General features: G+C 41.2%; 1 protein-coding gene across 1 annotated transcript in view; it reads left to right on the top strand.

Moving 5' to 3' along the window:
• TANC1 (tetratricopeptide repeat, ankyrin repeat and coiled-coil containing 1) overlaps window positions 1-22,440 on the top strand; it is a 160,728-nt gene that overhangs the window by 23,973 nt on the left and 114,315 nt on the right. The window contains exon 2 of the mRNA XM_068969153.1: window positions 4,520-4,720. Within this exon, the coding sequence (XP_068825254.1) occupies window positions 4,520-4,720 (201 nt within the window). The remainder of the gene's footprint in view (window positions 1-4,519; window positions 4,721-22,440) is intronic.

Below are 22,440 nucleotides of genomic sequence, written 5' to 3'. Positions count from 1 at the left end.
CTGAATGTCGAAGCTCACTCTTGCCTCTCTCAGGTCTTCTCTTTTCAGAAATGCACTTTTACTTTCATCTCCCTGGCTTTGTTGCCCTCGTTTTTTAAAATCCTTCCCTAATCCTGCACTCCATGTACTTTAATCTCTAGTGCTGGACATGGCCATTCTGCACAGCTGTCTTAAAACATTCATCATCTCCCAGGTTTGCATTTTCTTCCATTATGAGTTTAAATCCTTTTTCACAGTCTGTAATAGTGGAAAAAAATTAAAGAACTATTATCAAAAGCTATTTCTGCCAATTAAGAAAGCCTTATTGGATGACTTTATCCCCTTTGCTAATTCTATTATCTTTGCAAACTATTACTTGGATTTAGTTTTCTTGTGTGAAAGAATATATGTATGTGTATTTGTTTTTATTTACTACATATATATATATGGATATTTGCTTATATGAATTACAAACAGGAAGAACCTTATACCCTTATGCCCTTTCTGGTCTTTTATTTTTGAAACTCAGAGTTGGTGATTTTAAAATAAGAAAAGGTGTGTGTGTGTGTGTGTGTGTGTGTGGTGTGTTGTTAGAGCATGAGACGGCCACTTGGGGGGCCTTTGAGAGTTCTAGGAGTCAAGATTGCTGGGAGAAATATCAATAACCTCAGATATGCAGATGACAGCACCCTTATGGCAGAAAGTGAAGAATTAAAGAGCCTCTTGATGAAAGTGAAAGAGGAGAGTAAAAAAGTTGGCTTAGAGCTCAGCATTCAGAAAACTAAGATCATGGCAAACGGTCCCATCACTTCATGGGAAATAGATGGGAAAACAGTGGAAACTGGCTGACTTATTTTTTGGGGCTTCAAAATCACTGCAGATGGTGACTGCAGCCATGAAATTAAAAGACGCTTACTCCTTGGAAGGAAAGTTATGACCAACCTAGATAGTATGTTGAAAAGCAGAGATATTACTTTGCCAACAAAGGTCCATCTAGTCAAGGCTATGGTTTTTCCAGTGGTCATGTATGGATGGGAGAGTTGGAGTATAAAGAAAGCTGAGCACCGAAGAATTGATGCGTTTGAACTGTGGTGTTGGAGAAGACTCTTAAGAGTCCCTTGGACTGCAAGGAGATCCAACCAGTCCATCCTAAAGGAGACCAGTCCTGGGTGTTCATTGGAAGGACTGATGCTGAAGCTGAAACTCCAGTCCTTTGGCCACTTGGTGCAAAGAGCTGACTCATTTGAAAAGACCCTGATGCTGGGAAAGATTGAGGGCAGGAGGAGAAGGGGACGACAGAGGATAAGATGGCTGGATGGCATCACTGACTCAGTGGACATGGGTTTGAGTGAACTCCGGAAGTTGGTGATAGACAGGGAGGCCTGGCGTGCTACGGTTCATGGAGTCACAAAGAGTCGGACACAGCTGAGCGACTGAACTGAACTGAGCCTTGACCTTGGTTTTTACGGTTAGCCCCCATGCCCTGGTGTCTTGTCTGTGAATTCATGTGATCGGATTAGATGGTCTCTGAGAGTGAAAGCATGTTGGGGTGGATGTGAGTGTCCATAGTGAATAAATGGGAAACACCTGCCAGGGGAACTGGAGGAGGGCTGGTAAGTCACGGGTGGTTGATAATGTGGTTTTCCTGCCCTGGAGAGGATGCATCAAACTACCTGGCCTGGGCATTCTTGTTTCAGCAACAGGAAGGGGGATTGAGGTGTGCTTCCTGTCACTTAATTGAGGTATGGAATAAAATAGGTCACAGGTAAAAGAAAAACATCTTTTCAAGGCTAAAAAGAAATGTGCCTGCCGTACTGGTTGTTGCAGTGAAATGTTTTTAATTCCTCTTAAACCTCTTTAAACATCTGCTGGGGAATGTTAAATCAACCGAAGAATTTCTGGTGTCATGTTGCCTAGAACCAGTATTGTATAGTCCTGTAGATGCCCCTAAGAGACTTTCTCTTTCTGGCACTGGCGTCGGCATCCTTCTGATGCTCTTGGACTGACTTTGACCTGAACCCCTTGTCTGATGCAGTTAAAGCACCAGACTCCCAAGTGCTGTCTCCAGCCTCTTAGCCAATGGATCTTTGTGCCTCCTGTTCATACATAAAGCTGCTTTCTCTGCTCTGTGCTTTTGTGATGAAAGGAAGCTGGAAGTTAGGGATCTTTAATTGTGTCTTAAAAACAAATCAACAGAACAGCATGTTTGGGACTGATGTTATGGTGAGATGTCAAAGTAAACTTGAAATAGAAACCTTCCCTCCCCCAGCCCTGTTTTATTGCAGACCACATAAAATCAAAGTACTGGAGCACAGCTGCTCTGAAGGCCGAAGGTCCTCATGGTTATGGCTTTCTTTGGAAACCCATCCCCACCAGACTTGCAGTTAATGAAAATATTTGCTTTGCTTGATATAAACAAAGTTTATGGGCAGAATTTGTAATTAGGAAACACTTTAATTCTCTTTTACCCCTCAATCTCCAATTTCTTCATGTATCACATTGAAAAATTCTAAGTATTAAAGAAAATAAATGCTTTCTTGGTAATCAGCTTGCAGTTTTATTTCTGGTGTTGTTGTAATAGATGCATTTCTCCCTCATTTGTGTCCTCATCCAGATGAGGTGACTTGAAATCTGGGGCTTGTTTGTTTTCAGTCAGAGATACTTGTGTGTGAGTAGGAAGGGACAGTGCCTGTTCCCATCAGGCCACCCCATAGCCATTTGAGTATCCAGGCTGGTGGCCTTGGCAGTGCAAGGGCAGTCCCAGGGCAGGGTAGCTCTCTTCAAACCTCATGGAAAACCAGTGTTGCCTCTTCAAGCCCTCCACATCCTATGTATGTAACTCCCTGGGCTCTGTGTGGCCTTGGTGCTTTCCATGTTCTTGTCTGTCTTCGGGGGTTTCTGGCCAAACCAGGAATCAGGTGACCAGGTATCATTCTTGAAGGCACAGCACCTGTTTGTATTCCTAAGATGAGACCAATGTGGTGAGGGGACTGATCATGCGAGCCTGATATTGAACCAGAGCAAACAGCTGTCCCTTCAAGTCTCAGCATGGTGAACCAGCCCCAGGGGGAGCTGGTGTTATGGTGTATCTCCTGTTCTGCCTTAAGACCTGTTTCATCACCAGACTGTTGAAGGGGAGACAACTGGGAAGCTTCATGCCCTGGCTTAAAACGTCAAGGAGGTGGTTTTTGAAAGATTTCTTGCAGGTCTGTGTTGGTGTGAGACTAGCTCCTGGGTCATGGGAACTGGTGCTGGTGGTATCTTACAGTGCAGACTCCGGAAGCAGGGTGGGCAGAGCTTGCAAGAAGGGGGGTTATTGGCCTTCACTGGGACTTAGGAGGTAAGGATCTCCATTAACTCCGGCCCGCATGCTTACCTTCCTCATGGACAAGAATGTTATTTGTCTTACATGTTTGCATAATGTTCTTATTTTTGAAAATTCTTGTGAGAGGGTCCTGGTCACTCTCATCATTTCTTCAAATATAGGTTGTTTGGATATTTAGTTCCCCAACTTTATTAAAACCCTTTCGAGCATAGCTAGTCCAGCTGAGACTGAAATTACTTTCTGATGGTGCCAACTTACGCCTTGTGGAACCTGTGGCTTTTCTGTTCTCAGCTCTGCTGGTTTTGAGTTGCCTTTGAAAGCAGTGCTTGAGCATGTTCGCCCTTTTTAAACTCTTCCCCTCCCTACTCCCTCCTGGTCTGTGGAGGGAGTGACTCTACTTCACCATGCCTCCTAATGTGAAAAACAAGTACAGTGAAGCCTTTGGGGACTTGACAGTTAGGATCGCATCCTTTTTGAGTGTTGTGTGTAAAGATCTGCAAAAATTGAGTTCCCACCTGGCTAAATAAATGGTGTAAGTTCAAATCCAGGCTTTGGTTTTTGGAGTCAGGAAGGCATGGTAAGGACCAGTTGGATAACTTCTGTCAGAGACACAAGGTAGCTTGTGGAAAACTTTCTGTACCTTTCTAGTTTTGCTGTATATAATTCAAAGCTTGAAGATGCTCTTTTAATCATCAGGAAAATAATTTATCTCTTCTTCTTGCACCGTCTCAGTTGCTTCTTTGTATATGCCTGGTGTCGAGGAGGAAAGCATAACAGCTGTGTACTTGAGGACTGGTTGTATTTTTTTCAGAGGTTCTGGTTCTAGCCAACATATTCCCTTCCCTGTGTTCTCTTTTTAATTGCATTCTCTGCATTTAAAAAAATATATGTGCCTTAAAATGTTTAATTTCTTAATAGTAAGCTTGTCTGTCCTTAAGTTCATTAAGGGGCTGAATATTGAGGAGAGCCTGCTTCATCAATGAGCCACGGTTCCAGTTTCATGACTAAGGGTTTGGGCTGGTTGAGTTTTAGGATGGTGGACTCCGCCCTGGGGAGTGTGAAGTGGATGGGATGAGAGGAGAATCCTTTTAAAAAAAATCATTAAAAAAAAAACCTCAACACACACATATGGCATATTGGAATTCTAAGAATGTAGTTCTTAGGAATTAACCTTGCATCTGTGGCTTAACCTAAGGTTTTCTCTCTCCACTCCAGGAGGCGACTTTGGTCCAGAGACTTCCCCTCCAGTCCTGCCGCCTGGCCATGGCGGTGAGTTTCCTGTGAGCAGCCTTCCAGTGGCAGAGGATGCCTACAGGGTGAGCTTGGCTAAAGGCGTCTCCATGTCTCTGCCTTCATCACCTCTGCTGCCCCGACAGTCTCACTCTGTGCCGTCAAGGTCAACCAAAAAGTCCCCAGGTAAACGAGTCCCCTAATGGCTTCTTGGTTATGTGAATAGTGAATATGTTGGAATTAGGCAAAGCTAGTGCCTACAAGAAATCTTCCAGCAGAACGTTTTTATTCTTTGTTATGGTAACTTCTGGAAGGAGATCTTAAAAAAAAAAAAAAAAAGATTATTTGGATAGATTGATTTCCTTAGTTCAACCTATCTGTAAACCATATTGATTGCCCAGACTAGACTTTTACAAATATTCATGTTATCAATATTAACATTAACCAACAGTTTTGTTTTCTTGTTCACAAATTAGAGAAACGCTATAATCTAAACTTGCTGTGCTATGTTTACAAGGTTATGGATTTTGGCAAGTGTAATCTGACAACAGTCTGTTTATTACTGCTTAGCATTATATACTGATGTATTTTCCTTGATTACATCATCCAGCATTTGAACAGCTATAAAATTTAATTGTTGGTGAAAATTCAGACTTTGAAGTGGTAGGACAAGGGACTTATAGATTATTTGAAGTATTTTGGCTTCACTTTTTATTAGTAACTTTTTGCATTTTACTTTACCAGTAAAAACCCAAATGTTACCTAACTTTAATCAGATGTGAGGAAAGCCTTGCCAAGATGCTGATACCTGGAGTTATAAAAGTTCTTTGATCTTCTTTTAGGTTTTCTGAGTATTAGTTTACTGAGGGCAAGATAAACTGGGGCCTTATTGACCACATGCCAGTGTAAGAATTGTTTACATTTACACAATAGACGTGTTTGGAGTTGATCTAAACTATGCCCTGGGACTGTGAAGTTGGCTTCTGTTTTTCTAATTTCAATATGTTATATGCGTTATTTCTAAATCATGTAGTGGATATTTGCAGTTTGAAGGAGGGTGTAAAATTAAGGTAAACTGTAAGCTCTGAATGTTAGCATTGGTGCTGTGAGTTGGTGATTGTCCAAAAATCTTTTGTTGTTATAGAACTTTCTTATTTTGGACAACATTGTTTACAATCCAGTCATTAGCTGGAACTTGGAAACCTTTTGGTATGAAGTGATTTCCTGTGCCAAGGAATTTGACCTGTTTATCAGTATTTGGGGAAATTCCTGGAATGTCCTTTCTTGCTTCTCTTTGCCCTCCCCCCACTGCTGTATCTCTTTGTCAGATTTCTTCGCTTGTTTCAAATCCCAGTTCCCACACTGTCCCTTTCATCAGTTACTCCATTGGAATTACTGCTTTTTACAAATTGTGCACAGGATTTTGCCTTTATTCTTATTAGCTTCATCATTTGTCCTTTTTCCTTGAATTAGTGTATGTACACTTCTTATGTCTGATAATTGAAAGCAGGCATGATGTCTTCTCCAAGTGTACCTCATTTATAGAAGCCGGGTTCTAGAGGTTTCCCTCCTGTAGTCTGTGCTGCTGCAAATGAATTGATGCCTCTTGAGCCCTAAGATTGGTGAACACCTGAGCAACTCTGGGGCATACTATATTTCAGAAATATTGTTATTGATTAAAAAATCAAGGTTAGTTTTAATGGGACTTTAAAATGTTTTTTTTCCCAGCTTTTTTGAAATATAATTGACCCATAACATTATAACTTTAAGGTATATAGTGTAGTGATTTGATATATATATTACAAAATTATTACCACAATAAGGTTAGCGAGCACATTCATCACTTCACAATTACTGTTTACTTACCTTGTGGCATTTTCGTGGGACATCAGGTAACAATGCATGGCATGACAAGCTTGGGCAAGTGTGGCAAGAACGGTCAGACCCAGAAGGGTCTCACTGAGGCTGCAGGCAAACTTGCAGAGAAATCCCTGACAAGACTTTGTCTCTTGTGTCCTCACCAAATTAGCTGTCTTTGGCTTTGAGAAAATATCTCAAAATTTGTTTTTTCTCTATAGGAATAAATTTATTTATGCTAATATGTTCTCTGCAAGGCCTTACAAATGGAAGGGAATACCTAATTCTGCAAAATTCAATCTTTTAATGGAATGAAGGAAATAGTCTCCATGTTAGATGCTTTTGGTTCAAATGATAATTACATACACTAAGCGCATCCTTCTCTGGTGGGGCGGTGTTTGATGATTGCCTAAATGTGAACAGCAAACTTATGTCTCACAGTGGTCATTTGGTTTCATTATCTTGGTCATTTTAATTCCAAAAGGAAAGTCAAGGGCAGAGATGCTTGCTTCAAAGTGGCAGTGACTCAGAATACATCAGACAGTAAACAACATTTTTTCCAGTGTTAAACACACACACAGACTTCTGTTTAAACCATATTGTTGGAAAATTATCCAGAGCCCTAATGTTCTACCTGCCTATAAAAATAGTTGACATATGGTCGTGAACGTGCACTGGATTTTAAAATAGCCATCTATTTGAGAAGTTAGCACTGTAGTTGCTAATGATAGAGCAGATGCAGTGTGTGAGCAGAGCCCATAGGTGGAGAACCACTGCCCTCCCCCCACCTACTCTATCCCCCGTTTCCCCTTCCCAGCTGCGCTTCAAGAGCACATAGTCTTTCAGACCCAGCTGTGAACTTACCTCCATGACTTCTCTTCTCATTTGTAAGATTAGCTGCCCTTCTCTTTCTTCTGTTTAAGGCAAAACCAAAACAAAAATACCCAACCAAAACCCAAACCTGTTTTACTTGTTTAGACAGAAAAGCTTCACTAATTGATGCTAATCAAGAAACTACTGGACTGGACTATTATTCCAGCAAAAGTCAAATGCTAGAAACTCCTGTCACAGGCACTCCACACAGCCTGTATCAATAATGAAGGTGTGTATACGAGTACATTTGGTGCTCACCTCCTAGGTCATGAGAACCCTGGAGCTGAGAAAATGTCGTTAACTTTGAAGTCATGGGACCCTGCACTTCATGTGGTCGAGTCTATGTCCCAATTCTCTTGCCAGTTATATTTACTCTTGTTTCATGTTGCTCTACAGTATTTATATTTTTTCACTGCTAGTTGGAAGATTCAGTTTCCCGAGTACTGTTTAAAAGTTTTTGTTTTTGCTAAATGAGAAGTAAATTTTCTGGTGATGAAAACAAGGATCAGTATCCATTAAAGTAGTTCGGTGGTGTTGCAAGCCTTTTTGGATTAAGAATTCATTAATATTTGTAACGCATCCTTTTGTCTCTCAGAGAAGAGCAAAGCCCGTTTCCTGTGGATTGTTTATTAGTAATATCTTTTGTGACTTTATATTTGGATTACATTTTCCCAGATCACTTTGGGCCCATTATGAATAAATAGTCAGAAGGAGGCAGGAAGGGACCTTTAAAGCTGCTGTGAATGGGGTGAAACAGCAGATCGTGAAAAGTGGGTGATATTGCTTTTCTAATCCTCACATATATGAGGAGACTGGGTAGTGCTGATTATAGTCATTGCCCCTTATTTGTGGCTTCTTTTTCTGTGGTTTCAGTTATTTCGTGGTCATTTGGCGTCCAAAGATATTAAACGGAAAATTCCAAAAGTAAACAATTCATAATTTTTAAATTGTGCACCATCACATCATGAAATCTTGCTCTGTCCTGTCGGGGACGTGAATTGACGCTCTGTTCTGTGTGTCCCGCCCATTAGTCGCTGCATAGTCCCCTTGGTCATCAGATCTACTGTTTTGATATTGCAGTACTTGGGTTCAAGCAGTTCTTATTTTACTTAAGAATGGACCTGAAGCTCAAGAGTAGTGATGCTGACTGTTCAGACACGCTGCAGAGAAGCTGTGCAGGGTTTCCTTTAAGTGCAAAGGTTCTCAGCTTAATAAGAGAAGAAAAAAAATCATTTGCCGAAGTAGCTAAGATCTACAGTAAGAATGAATTTTCTGTATGTGAAATTGTGAGGAAGGAAAAAAAACTTGTGCTGGTGTTGCTCTCACACATCAAACTACACAAGTTACAACCACAGCATGTGATGAGTGCTTTAGGTAAGAGGGGAAATACATTAAATTTTTGCAATAAAATACTGAGAGAGACCTCATTCTATTTGTTATTGTCATTGATCTTGTATTTTACCTCATTTGTAAATTAAACTTTATCACAGATATATGTGCATGGGAGAAAACACAGTGTATATATAGGGTTCGGTACTCTGTGATTTCAGGCATCCACTGGGGGTCCTGGAACATATGGGGGTATGGCTGCACTTGCGCCTCTGCTGTCTCCAGTCCCAGTTCTGTCTCAGTTGGCAGAGCTGATGTAGCAGTTCTGAAAACCCCTCAGGCTGTCTGTTTCTTTAAGGGAAAACCTCAAAGCTGACGGGCTGTAAAGTGGAAGTCATTCTGCCCTTTGATTCTTGGACCATGAGTTAATGTCTACCAAGGCCCTCCTTCTCTCACCCTGCTGGAGTGTTTATTGTAGAAAATTTGGAAATTCCAGTGGAGAGACAGGATCATTCTTAGGGTTTTGATTTTCTAGGTTTTTTTTTTAAAATTAATTCTTTCTAAACCCAGTACCACATGTTCTCTGTCATTTTCCTGAATATTATATCATGAGCATGTTCCAGTGTGCCTGAAAAACTTGATATTTGATGTTCATTGTTTCAATATTCTATAATTGATTTTTAACTAATTTCTTACTGTTAGATATTTATATCATTTTCCAGTTTTTTTTTAAATTGAGTCAAAATGTTTTATTTTGTTTTTGTTATTAAATGCCTATAGATCTTTAATTGTGATAAAATACACATTACAAGTTCCCATCTTAACCGTTTTTAAGTGCACAAGTTGGTCATACACTGACAGTGTTGTGCATCCAGTCTCCAGAACTTCCAATGTGAATATTTCTGTTAAGTGATTTTTATATACATTTGATTTCTCAAGAGCGACAGGTTCCCAGAAGTGAAAGTATTAAACTAAATGGACTGCATTTTTAAAAATTCTTGGTCCATACTGCCCAGTCACTTTACAAAACGCTATATTGACTTCACATTGCCTCTAGCATTCTTTGAGAGGCTTCCTTCTGAAGTCAGCATCTTCTGAAAACAGTCTTGAGTGGATGGTGCGAGTCATTGCTTTGTCAGGCCCACTGTGGACCACTAATTAGCAAGAGGAGGCTGAGAGAAGCCATTCCATAACCCTCCTCTTTTCAGCTTCCCTTGTGTCTGCACTTCTCAGTTTCCATTTTCTTTCCTTCTATGGTACTGTGACAGAGGAATTATCACAGCTGAGTCAGATCAAGGTCACAGGCAGAGCTAACACTCTACTGGCTTACAGGTTCGTCGACAGCCGTGGTCTGTGTTGTGTGCGTGGACCATGGGGGATGGCAGGGAGGTGAGGGCTGGCAAGGGCTCTTTGCAGATGCAGCCGCAGAGGCTCTTCAGCAGGGAACTTACCCCAGTGTGCGAGTTGCTGGTAGGGGTTGGGCCCAGTCCAGCTCCCACCCCAGCATATTCTCCCATGCTGGTGCCAGTCTGCATTGTTCTGTCTGTGCCTTGTTGACACATGAGCTGCCGATGACGTGGCTCTGTGCTCTGGTGGCAGGCACGGGGGAAGCGGCAGGCTGGAGGTTGTGCACACGTGCGTCTGAGAGGCCCCTTCCCAGGGAGGTGGAGGGTGGCACAGGGATAACACAGTCTGCGCGCAGAACCAGCTAGTGGAAGCCCTGCCAGCACCTCTGAGTGGTCGGGCCACAGTCAGGGCTCTGACCCACAGCGCGATGTTCCCTCCCGCAGGCTTGTTCTATGATCACCTCCTCCAGGGAGCAGGCGGCCTGCCTGTGTCTTACTGCCGCACGTAGCCATGACTAGAACACACACAAACTTTGTTCTGTGCTCACACACACACCTGTGTGTGTTTGGTTTGTTCTGCTGTGAACTTAAGGACCTTTGAGTGTTGTTTATTCTCCTGCCCGTGAGTCCTGGTCCACCCATACACAGTCGGACTGTACCACTCAATCATACCCAGGGATTTTAAAGAAGACCGCTGACTGAGTCCTGCTTTCAGAAATTCTGATTTAATGTCTATGAGGTATTGGGATTTTAAAATACCTCCCCAGGTGGTTTTAATATGTAGCAAAGTTAGAGAACCACTGGTAAAGAATACGTGATCATCTTATAAAATTCCTTTTCAAAGAAGGTAAATACAGAAGTAACTTGTTTATTTTCTGAATTTTGGAAAGAATAGTTGTGGACGAAAATTCATTACAAAAGTATACAATATAAATATTGTATATTTATACAATAGACAATAAATTTTGGTACTCCCACCCCACCCCTAGAAAGACAACCACTTCTGAAAATTGGTCGAATGTCTTTCCTGCCCTGTTTTCTATAGTAAATAAACGATAGTGATGTATTTGCCCACTCCCCCAGCTTTGTATGTGTAAGACAATCCCAGTTTCCTAATAAACAACAGTGGAAGAACATTCTTGTTTATTAATATTTAAAGGTATCTCTGATATTTTCATTGGATAGACTATAAAAGTGTGACTACTTGGTGAAAAGTTTTTTATTAATGTTATGAATGGATTATTATATATTATTGGTCATTTGCACTTTTTTCTTTGAGAATTCTTGTGGTATCTGTCTTCTGTTCAACTAGGGCAATACAGTTCTTACTGAATTATCACAACTTTTTGTTGTTAAAGACCATCAGTCATGTACGTAATTCAAAAATGTTCCCAGTTCATGGTTTTCCATTTAATTAGGTTTACAGTGCTTTATGATTCACAAAATTTTGTTTTCTCAATTCAGATTTACATATTTTTACATTATAATCTATCCCATTGCATTTTTTTAGAAAATAACTTTATTGGGATGCTTTGCATATTGTATAATTCATCCATCTAAAGTTCAGTGTTTTTTAGCATTTTCACAGGGTTGTGCAACCGTTGCCACAATCTAATTTTAGAACATTTTAATCTCCCTTAAAAAAAATCCATTTGCATTAGCAGTTACTCCACATCCTTCCCTCTCCAAGTCCCCTCCAGCCCCACACCCTACAGCCCTAAGCAAACACCACTCTGCTTTTTTTCCTCAATGGATCTGCCTGTTTGGGGGATTTTGTCTAAATGGAATTATACAATATGGGTTCTTTTGTGCCTGGCTTTTTTATATACATGCATATGCTGCATGTTTTAGTCCATTTTTAAGTTGATGGACGTCTGAGTTATTTCCACTTTTTGGCTATTACGAATAATGCTGCTCTGAACATGTGTATCCTCTTTTGTGGGGATGTGTCTTTTGCTTTTTTGAGGGGTACATACCAGGGAGTGAAATTGCTGAAATTATATGATTTAAATTTAAATAATCTGTTTAACCTTTTGAAGTACTGCCAAATTGTTTTCCAACATGACTGCACCATTTTGGATTCCTAGTTTCAGAGTATAAGGTTTCCAGTTTCTCCAAATCCTTGGTAACTCTTGTTATTATCTATCTATTACCTGTTATCTTGGCTATAATCAAAAAGATAGATAACTTTGTAGTACATGTGAATTAGTATCTTATTATAGTTTTATTAAGTTTTAAGAATTCTTTGTACATTCTAAATACAAATTATGCAATATGAAAATATTTTCTTCCATTTTGTGCTCTTGATACTTTTGTTTTAAGCACAGAAGTTTCAAATTTTAATGTAGACCAGTTAAATTATTATTTTGCCACTACTCTTTTGATGTCGTATCCAGGAAACTATTGCCTACTCAAAGGTCACAAAGATTAATGCCCATGTTTCCTCTTATATTTAAGTTTTAACTCTTATATTGAAGTCTAGGCTCCTTTTTGAGTCCAGTTTTTGTGAATGGTGTGAGGTAGGGGTCGTCTTCATTTTTTCACATGATAAAGGATATCCAGTTGCCCCAGCACCGTTTATTGATAAGTGAATCCGTTTCCCACTGAATGAATTTTGAGTCCAAGCCACTGTTGTGCCCAAACCAGCCCTTCTGTTCCACTTCCCCTTTGCTTGCTCTTTTCCCTGAGTCCTAGGTCACAACTTTCTCTTTTCCAGTTGATCCCAGCTGTGGCTCACCTCTGTTGCTTCATCCAGTCTTCCTTTATGTCCTCCTCTTCCCTATGTAAGAAGAAGCTTCTTTCCAAAAACCTGGTAGCAATGTGCTTCCTCCTTTCTCTGCACCACCTTTGATGGCATTTCTCCGCCCTGACGTCTTTTGAACTCCTGGTCTTTGTTTCCCCTTGGAAGCCTTGGAAACAGGATCTAATCACTTCCTTCAGTCACCCGGCTGATGGGTGCTGGTATGTACCTATTAAAATGAATTAAATTGAAGTAGTCTACTTTCATAAGCTCCATGTGATTGACTGAAAATACTAATGGACATATAAGCAATTTAAATGTCATAGTACCTTACATTTGTAAAGCCGGGAACATACCTTTCCCCATATCTGAGAGAACTACTACTTAATTGAGGTCCTGCCTCGCTCAGGATTTTGCTATCAGGAGCATGCTTTAAGCTGGGTTGTCCGCAGCCTCCTCTTCCCTCCTTTCCTGTGCTCCTGTCACGCTCCTATTTTTCAGACTTCCGGCGTTTTTGTTTTTGTTTTCCTTCGCTGTGTGTTTTCTACCACCTTCAGTTAATGATGACTGGAGGTTTTATCCAGTCACACTGTACGGCAACGTCAGAGGGCAGCTAGAACAAACCCGGCGCCATACTCTGAAATGAGGGTTTTTACCTCAAGAAAATAGAGTTGGGGCGGTGGTGGTGGGAATCTCTTCTTTTTGGTCATTTTTGATTCACAGAGAAACTCAGATGTCACAGAAGCTATTACACCCATATCTAACATTAATGAATGTTAGTGTGAGGTTGAAACCGACAGGAAGGAAGCTCTGACGTTCCAGCCTGAGTCCTCAGATTTGTAGTGAAGCAAGCCTGTGGTTGGGTCAGCAGGAGTGGCTGCTGGGGTTCCAGGCAGAGGCATAAAGGTGCACAGATCCTGGAGTTCAGAAGAGAAAGTGGACACAGGATAGTAATCTCTAGAAGAGCAGTCAGCAAGAGCTGGAGTGTCCTACAAAAGGAAAACCGGGACCATTGGGAAAATTTTTACTATTTGGGCCTGGAGCGTTGAAACCAATAAGTTTTGTCTCTGTGGGGTTATCTAGAGTCACTAGCTAACAGTTACAAATGGACCCCTTCTTTGAGCACAGGTTCTGAGAAATCAAATTTAGGAAACTCTTCCAGGGAGATGTGATTTTCTGGTCACTTCTGTCACCAACCAAAAGCTCCTTTATTGGCCAGAGGTCCTAAGCAGCAGTTAAGGAGCCCACCTTTTTTTAAAAAATGAATTTAATAAGAGGAGTTTTAGATTCACTTCCAAACTGAATGGAAGGCACAGAGAATCCCCGTTTACCCCTGTCCCCAAATGTTCATAGCCTCCCTGGCGTCGGCATCACCTACTAGAGGGTGCATCTGTTAAGGTTGATGCTTCTGCATTGACTCATCTTTATCACGCAGAGTCCAAAGTTTACGTTACAGTGTTAGATGCTCTCTTAGTTTGGACAAATGTATAATGACATGTATCCATCATTGTAGTATCATACAGAGTATTTTCACTGCCTTAAAAACCCTCTGTGGTTTTTACCTAGTTGTCCCTCCCTCCCCCATCCCATCTCAAATCCCTGATCTTTTTACTGTTTCTATAGGTTTGCTTTTCCCAGAATGTCATGTAGTTGAAATTATACAGTGTATAGCCTTTTCAGATTCAGTTCAGTTACTCAGTTGTGTCTGACTCTTTGCAACCCCATGGACTGCAGCACACCAGGGTTCCCTGTCCATCACCAACTCCTGGAGCTTACTCAAAGCTATGTCCATTGAGTTGGTGATGCCATCCAACCATCTCATCCTCTGTCGTCCCCTTCTCCTCCTGCCTTCAGTCTTTGCCAGCAGCAGGGTCTTTTCCAATGAGTCAGTTCATCGCATCACGTGGCCAACGTATTGGAGATTCAGCTTCAGCATCAGTCCTTCCAATGAATATTCATGATTGACTTCCTTTAGGATGGACTGGCTGGATCTTCTTGCAATTCAAGGGACTCTCAAGAGTCTTCTCCAACACCACGGTTCAAAAGCATCAATTCTTCGGTGCTCAGCTTTCTTTATAGTCCAACTCTCACATCCATACATGACTACTGGAAAAACCATAGCTTTAACTAGATGGACCTTTGTTGGCAAAGGAATATCTCTGCTTTTTAATATGCTGTCTAGGTCGGTCATAGCTTTTCATCCATATTTTCCAGATTGGCTTTTTCATTTAGTAATAGGGATTTTAGTTTCCTTCACATCTTTTCATGTTTTGATAGCTTTTTAAAGCTGAATAATTCTCCATTGTCTGGACTGTACCATGGTTATTTATTCATTCATCTATTGAAGTACATCTTAGTTGCTTTGAGGTTTTGGCAGTTATGAATAAAGCTGCTGTAAACATCTGTGTGCAGGGTTTTGTGTGGACATGTTTTCAAGTCCTTTAAGTAATACCAAGAAGCACGATTGCTGAATTGTATGGTAAGAATGTTTGTTTCATAAGAAACCCGCTATCTTCTGAAGCTGCTGTACCCATTTTGTATTCCCACAAGCAATGGATGAGAGTTCTTGTGGCTCCACAACTTGCTAGCATTTGGTGTTGTGTTTTGGATTTTGACCTTTCTAGTAGCTGTTGGGTGATGCCTTATTTTAATTGGCATTTCCTTGATGACATATGTTGTGGAGCATCTTTTTGTATGTTTATTTGCCATCCATATATCTTTTCTGGTGAGTTATCTGTTAAGATTTGGTCCATTTTAAAAATCGAGTTTTCTTATTGTCAAGTTTTAAGAGTTCTTTGAGTTTTGAGAGTTCTTCTGGGTAACAGTCCTTTATCAGATATATCTTTTGCAAATATTTTCTCACTGTCTGTGGCTAATCCTCTCATTCTTTTGACATTGTCTTTCTCAGAGCAGAAGTTTTTAGTTTTAACGAAGTCTAGCCTGTCAGTAATTTCTCCCATGAATTGTGCCTTTGGTATCATATCTGAAATGTCCTTGCTATACTCAAGATCAAATAGATTTTCTTTTATTTTGTCTTCTGGAAGTTTTATAGTTTTGTTTTAGGTCTGTGATCCATTTTTGGTTAAATTTGGTGAAAGGCATAGGTTTGTGTCTAGACTCATTTTTTTGCATGTGAATGTCCAGTCATTCCAATACCATTTGTTGAAAAGAGACTGCTCCATTGTATTGCCTTTGTTCCTTTGTTAAAGATCAGTTGATTGTATTTACATGGATCTATTTCTGGAGTGTCTGTTATGTTCCATTGATCTATTTGTCTATTCTTTGCCAATACCACACTGTCTTGATTACTTTAGCTTTATAATAAGTGTTGAAGTCCAGTAGAATAACTTTGTTCTACTCTTTCAATTTTATATTGAGTAGTCCGGGTATTTTTTGCCTTTCCATATAGACTTTAGAATCAGTTTGTCAGTAATCACAGAATAACTTGCTAGGACATTGATTGAGATTATACTGAATTTATGGATCAAGTTGGGAAGAGCTGACATCTTGACAATATTCACTCTTCCCATCCATGAACATGGAACATCTCTGCATTTTGTTAGTTCTTTGACTTCTTTCTTCTGCCTTTTGTAGCTTTCTTCACATAGATCCTGTATGTATTTTGTTATTTATACCGAAATATTTCATTTTGAAAGGAATGCTAATGTAAATGGTATCCTATTTTAAATTTCAAATTCCACTTGTTTATTGCTGGCGTATAGAAAATTGATTGACTTATGTATGTTAATCTTGTATCTTAGAACTTTGCTATAATCCCTTGTGTTCATGAGTTTTTGATCAGTTCTTTCAGAATTCCTCCATAGATAGTCATGTCATTTGCAAAAAGAGACGGTTTTATTTCTTCCTTCCCAATCTGTAGACCTGTTTTCTTTTTCTGCCTAATTGCATTAGCTTGGACTTCTAGTACAATATTGAAAAGGAGTAGAGATATTCTTATCTTGTTCCTGATCTTGATGGGAAAGGTTTTTGTTTCCACCATTAAGTGTTGATATTAGCTTTAAAGTTTCTACAGACATTCTTTGGCAAGTTGAGGAAGTTCCCCACTATTCCTAGTTTTCTGAGTTTTTATCAAGAATAGGTGTTAGACATTGTCATATATGTATTCTGTATCTTTTGATATGACCATGTGATTTTTCTTTTTAGCCAATTAATGTGATAGATTACATTAATTGATTTCCTAATATTAAACCAGCCTTGCAGACCTGGGGTAAGTCCCACTTGCTCATGATGCATAATTTGTTTTATACGTTCTTAGATTCAGTTTGCTAGTATTTTGTCAAGAATTTTTCCATCTATGCTCATGAGAGATACTGTTCTGTAGACTTCTTGTAATGTTTTTGTTTGGTTTTGGTATTAGAGTTATGTTGGCTTCACAGAATATGTTAGGAAGTATTCTTTCTGCTTCTGTCTTCTGAAAGAGAATTAGTCTAATTTCTTCCTTGCATGTCTAGTAGAATCTACCAGTGAACCTGTGTGGTCTTGGTGCTTTCAGTTTTGGAAAGTTATCGATGTTAATTATTTATTCAGTTTCTTTAATAGATACAGGCCTACTCAGATTGAGTTCACTTTCGGAAAAGCCTGGGAGAATAAGTTATCCACCGTAAGTTAGGGACTTGGAAGTCTCTGGTTTTACCTGAGTTGTTAATGATCCTAATAGGTGCAAGTCTCCATCCACCCCAGTCTTGGGCAGGCTGAGACTGTGTTCATCTCCCACTCGCTGTGTTTGGTTAAATTATAGGTGTTTCTTCATAGGCGATGGGCGTAATAATGGTGTTTCTCTTACAGAGTAAATGTAATTGCGAGGTAGACTGTAAAGTGTAGGGCCTGATACACAATCTCTCCTTTGGTGCTTGCTATTTCACTGTGACTGTCTGCCTTAAAGCCCATCTTCAGCTTCCTTCGTCTAACTCAGTGGCCTATTCTCACACAGCCATGTGCTTTCCACTGGAATTTCACCCTCAGGTCTCTATGCTTTCTGGCAAGCATATGTCTTCCTGATGTGCAGCAGGCTTTGTTCCCTGTGAGTAGGCCATGAGAACAGCATAACACAGTGACTGACTGACGGTCTGGATTCCAGTTCCAGCTTTGCCATCGTCTCCTTGTGTTATTCATCATCTTTTGATTTGCACATGATTCGTGTGAAGTAATTAAGATTATGTCTGTAAAATTACACTATAAAGGAAGCCAGCTCTTAGAACTAGTGATAAAAGTGCAAAGGTTTAAGAAAGCATTAGTTCTTAACAGAAAAGACAGATAAAGAAAAAAGATCAGATTCTTGGTGGTGCCCTGCCTCTGTGAAGTTCCTATGAACTCTTCATGAAAGTGAGGAGTAGTGATTAGTGAAGCTGATAGAGAGTAAGTGCTCCAGATGGTTCAGTGTGTTCACCAGACAGTGAGATCAAAACTCCAATGAAAGTTGAGCAGAAAATGAGTTATTGTCTGAAGCTGAGTGTGGAAACAGGTTACAAAGTTGCTCTTTACACAGGTAAATGAAAAAGTCAGAATGTAAGGCAGAAACCTTTGCATCAGGTTGCCTTTAAGCATCCCTTAAATTGCTCATAAATTCCACGTGCAGACACAACATCTTTGGATGGTACCACCATTTTTCTTCTGTCATTGGCAGATTGTTACAGCGTTTTTTGGGGGATAAGCACCAGGTGAAGTAGAAAGTTTGAACTTGGGACTGCATTATACCAGAAATACCTACACCAGAATCCCACTATGTGAGAAGCCCATATGGGCTGAGGGAGCAGCAGATGTGTGTCTTTTCCTCCAGAACCACATCCCTCATCTTGCAGAGCACATGTAGTTGAAGGCAAGTGAGGTGACTGTGCCCAGGTCACGACTCTGCTGTAACTCGGAGGAGAGTGGCATCTGAGAATGAAGGGAGTGCATGGACACTTCTGTCTTGTGCGTTTTGTTGGTTTACAAGGTCTCTGGATGTTGGCAGTCTTCAGTAATCAAAAGAAAATATATGCCTGTTGTACACATCCTAGAGTCTAGTGTTAATATTTTATATGGAAGTTAGAGGTCTTGAGGTGAGGCGTACAGGCTAGGAATCTCCTGCTGTGTCAGCCAAAGAATGATTGTCAACTTTGAGCTCTTTAGTAAAAACTCAATAGAGGTTTCCTATATTAAAGATAATTTATTTTTCTAAAATAATTTACTACCTCCCCCACCATTTCTATAGTTCCTATTAGAGCCAGATGTGTGTGCTCCTAAGATTTGAATGAATGTGTGTGTATTTATGCATGTACACATATATACACACATTAAAATATGAGTGTATGCATGTGAAAGATTTGCAGAGTCCATGATTTGTTTGTTTGGTTTTTTGCTTGTTTTAGAAGTTGTGTGGTTTAAGCAGGTCTTATCTGCATTAGATAAGTTGGAGCCTTTGTGCACACCCCCATTTCCCTCACTGCCTTCTAGATGGAGGAATTCTACCCAGGCCATGCAGTATTGTGCGAAATCTCTGGCCCTGAGACAGACAGCTGTGAGTTCCAGTCCTGAGTCCCTGTTCTCAGTAGCTCTGTGTCCTTGGAAATTACTTCACAACTTCTCTCTTCTGGGAATGAGAGTAAATTACCTACTGTATTGATCTTTGAGAGGATAGAGGGAATGTTTGGCAAGTACCTGGCTCCTGAAATGCCCACAGGAAAGGCTGCTGCCGCTCCTGACCTCCAGGAGCAGGTGGTCTGCCCCCCTCTCCCACTTCCTCTTCGGTGACTTTAGTCTGGGTCTCTGGCATGGGCCACCAGGGAAGGGCCTGCTGCTTCCGCACAGGGAGCTCTGAGGTCTGGTTGTCGGTATCCAGATTTGGGCTCACTAGCTCTGGGTGTGGCTTTCTGGAGGAGCTGGACACATTCATGGCCTCCACGGAAGAGTCTCCTCAGATGTTTCACTGGTCTTCGTCTCCTGACACCTGTGTTGCTCCTGACCAGGGGCCTTGTTTGTTTATTCTTGGTCTTGTTGTAGCTCTTATCGAAAGTGATAAAGATCAACCTGTAAGAATGCAAGCGACTGTGCTTTGGAGGAGTGTGGAAGAAACCATTGCTAAAGATGTTGGGGGTGAGAGTATGGAAACCACCCAGCATCCGTACGTTGTCTTGGGTTGCGGTTTCCCTCTGAACATCATGACTCAGAATGGCCACCTGAGTTCTACAAGACTCCTTGTCAGGAAGAAACGATGTCTTAGGCCAGGCCAAGGCAGCACACGTTAAACAGTCTCCGAGGACTTGATTTTTACTCAGCATTAGGTTTTACTGCATATTTTTCTTAAGTTTGTGGTGTTTTAATCAGCAGTTAAGGAATAACAAGTCCTTTTACGGCAGGAATAATTCAACCATAGCTTGATACCTGCCAGTCACTGTGACTGGGTCATACTCTTGCTTGTAGATTTCTCCATGATACCCAGAAAGGAGCAAAGAAAGATGGGGTAAGTCCCACGTGTGTTCCCTAAAATAAGAAGGGAACATGCTAGCAGACTGCTTAAAATAATCATGTTTTAATTTGCATAATTTGCACCTTTTCGTAATTTTTTTTGTGGTTACCATTCCACGTTTCTTTCTTTCACACTGAAAAATCTTAGCCTGTTTGCCCTTTAGCCTTTAGAAACAGCCCCCTTTTACATACTGGAGCTCTTCTGAGCTCCCTCTCCCCAGGTCTCCAGGACTTAGCAGCAGCCAAGCTGGCAAGAGATTTTTCCAGGCTTCCTTCTAAAGAAGACTCTGTGGTGTGGATGGCACTTCTTCTGGTGTTAACCTTAATTTTTCCTAATGGCCTCAGAGGCACTCTAAGTTACTTCCATCTTTCCTTTATTCAGTGATTTCATGAGGTTCCATGAACGTCGGGTTTGTACAGATTTACTGAGTGTGAGCTATGTGTTGGGCTCTGTGCTAGAGACTAGGTAGATAGAAATGTAAGTACATACTTTGGGGGCCTTCCAATTGAGTGAGAGGGACGATGAAGACACTGTGGTATTTACAAAGTGCTGTGACCACACGGAGGAGCCTAAGAATCTCTTTGGAGGAGCTGGCAAGGTTCCGAGTACGGATGACACTGTAGGGTGCTCTTCAAACATGAGTTAGGGGTTATGTGGCAGTCAGGGGTTGGGTTTGTGGGAAGGCTACCCCCTAGGGAAAGAAGAGCCTTGCCTGAAGTCTGGATTGACAGTGGCTGGTCTCACACGGCCTTAGAGGGGCAGGTTGCATTCCAGACAAGGATGGAGATAACGGGGCGGGGGGTGGGGGAGCTGCGCAGGGAGGATTTGATTCTTCTGGCTGGAGATAATATACAATATTGCGTTGGTTTCTGCCATATATCAGCGTGACTCAGCCATAGGTATATATATGTACCCCCCCTCCTGAACCTCACTTCCATTTCTCTTCCCATCCCACCCCCTCTATGTTGTCACAGAGCCCTGGGTTGAGCTCCGTGTGTCACACAGCAAATTCCCACTGGCTATCTATTTTACATATAGTAATGTATAGGTTTCCACGCTACTCTCTCAGCTCATCTCTCTCTCTCCTTCCCTCCCCACCGTGTCCACAAGTCTGTTCTCTATGTCTGCGTCTCCATTGCTGCCCTGCAAATAGGTCCATCAGTATCATCTTTCCAGATTCCATACGCATGCATTAATATGCACTGTTTGACCGTTTTTAAAGTAGAAGGATTGAGACTTCCCAGGTGGTCCAGTGGTAAAGAATCTGCCTTCCAGTGCAGGGGATGCTGATTTGATCCTTAGTTGGGGAACTAAAATCCCACATGCCGTGAGGCAACTAAACCCTCATGCTGCAGCTCGAGAAAGCCCATACGCCACAGCCAAGAGCCCCCACACTGCAGTGAATTCGCAGTGCACCCAGTAAGTAAATAAATATAAAGTAGAGGGATTAAATAATAGATCTTAGTTGGGATAGTGAGTGATTATTTTGTTCAGGCCATCTTGGTGTAGAGGAGACTGGTTGGGAGACTAGTGACTCAAAGGATGTGTAGTGCCTGAAACCTTGGGAGTGACCGAGGAGGAGGATATAGGGAGGTGGAGGTCCATTTGAGAAAATTTTAGGAAAAGGAGTTCATAGAGAAGGAAAAAAAGTACAAAGTGGTCCAGGGCCAGCGCTTGTGAGCCCTTTTCATATCATGGCACATACAGGAAATATTTGTCCAGGCATGAGGTAAATGGACTGTCCCTTGGAGTACTGCCCCAAACTGCACTGTAGTCAGAGAGCCAGGGGATCCATGTTTCAGCACATTCTGTAACGAATTCTTTTCACCACAATTGGGGAGCTTGTTTGGGTTGCTAAGATAGATCTAGAGGCAAAAAATTCTTGTTGCACTCATGGCTTTATTTACATTTTCTCCATATTTAATTGTTATGGGTTCTCCAAGGGAGTTGTTATTCTCATATTGTAGGTAAGGCTCTGACAGGTGGAATTTCAACCCCAGTCCTGGGATTCCAAGTCATGTGATTTCTGTTGAGGCCACAGGCATAGGTGCTGGTGTAATTAACTGCAGTGTGGAATGCAGAAGCAGGCTGGCCAGTGGGGTGTGACTTTGAATATCTCAAAGCTTGTGTGTTTCGGGAAGAGTCTTGCTTGTAAGGGGAGAAGGCAATGGCACCCCACTCCAGTACTCTTGCCTGGAAAATCCCATGGATGGAGGAGCCTGGTAGGCTGCAGTCCATGGGGTCGCTAAGAGTCGGACACAACTGAGCGACTTCCCTTTCACTTTTCACTTTCATG

Source organism: Capricornis sumatraensis, chromosome 3 (genome assembly GCF_032405125.1).
Source record: "Capricornis sumatraensis isolate serow.1 chromosome 3, serow.2, whole genome shotgun sequence".
Classification (NCBI taxonomy): Eukaryota; Metazoa; Chordata; class Mammalia; order Artiodactyla; family Bovidae; genus Capricornis; species Capricornis sumatraensis.
Note: the sequence above shows the minus strand (reverse complement) of the source record. Positions and strands in the feature narration are given on the sequence as shown.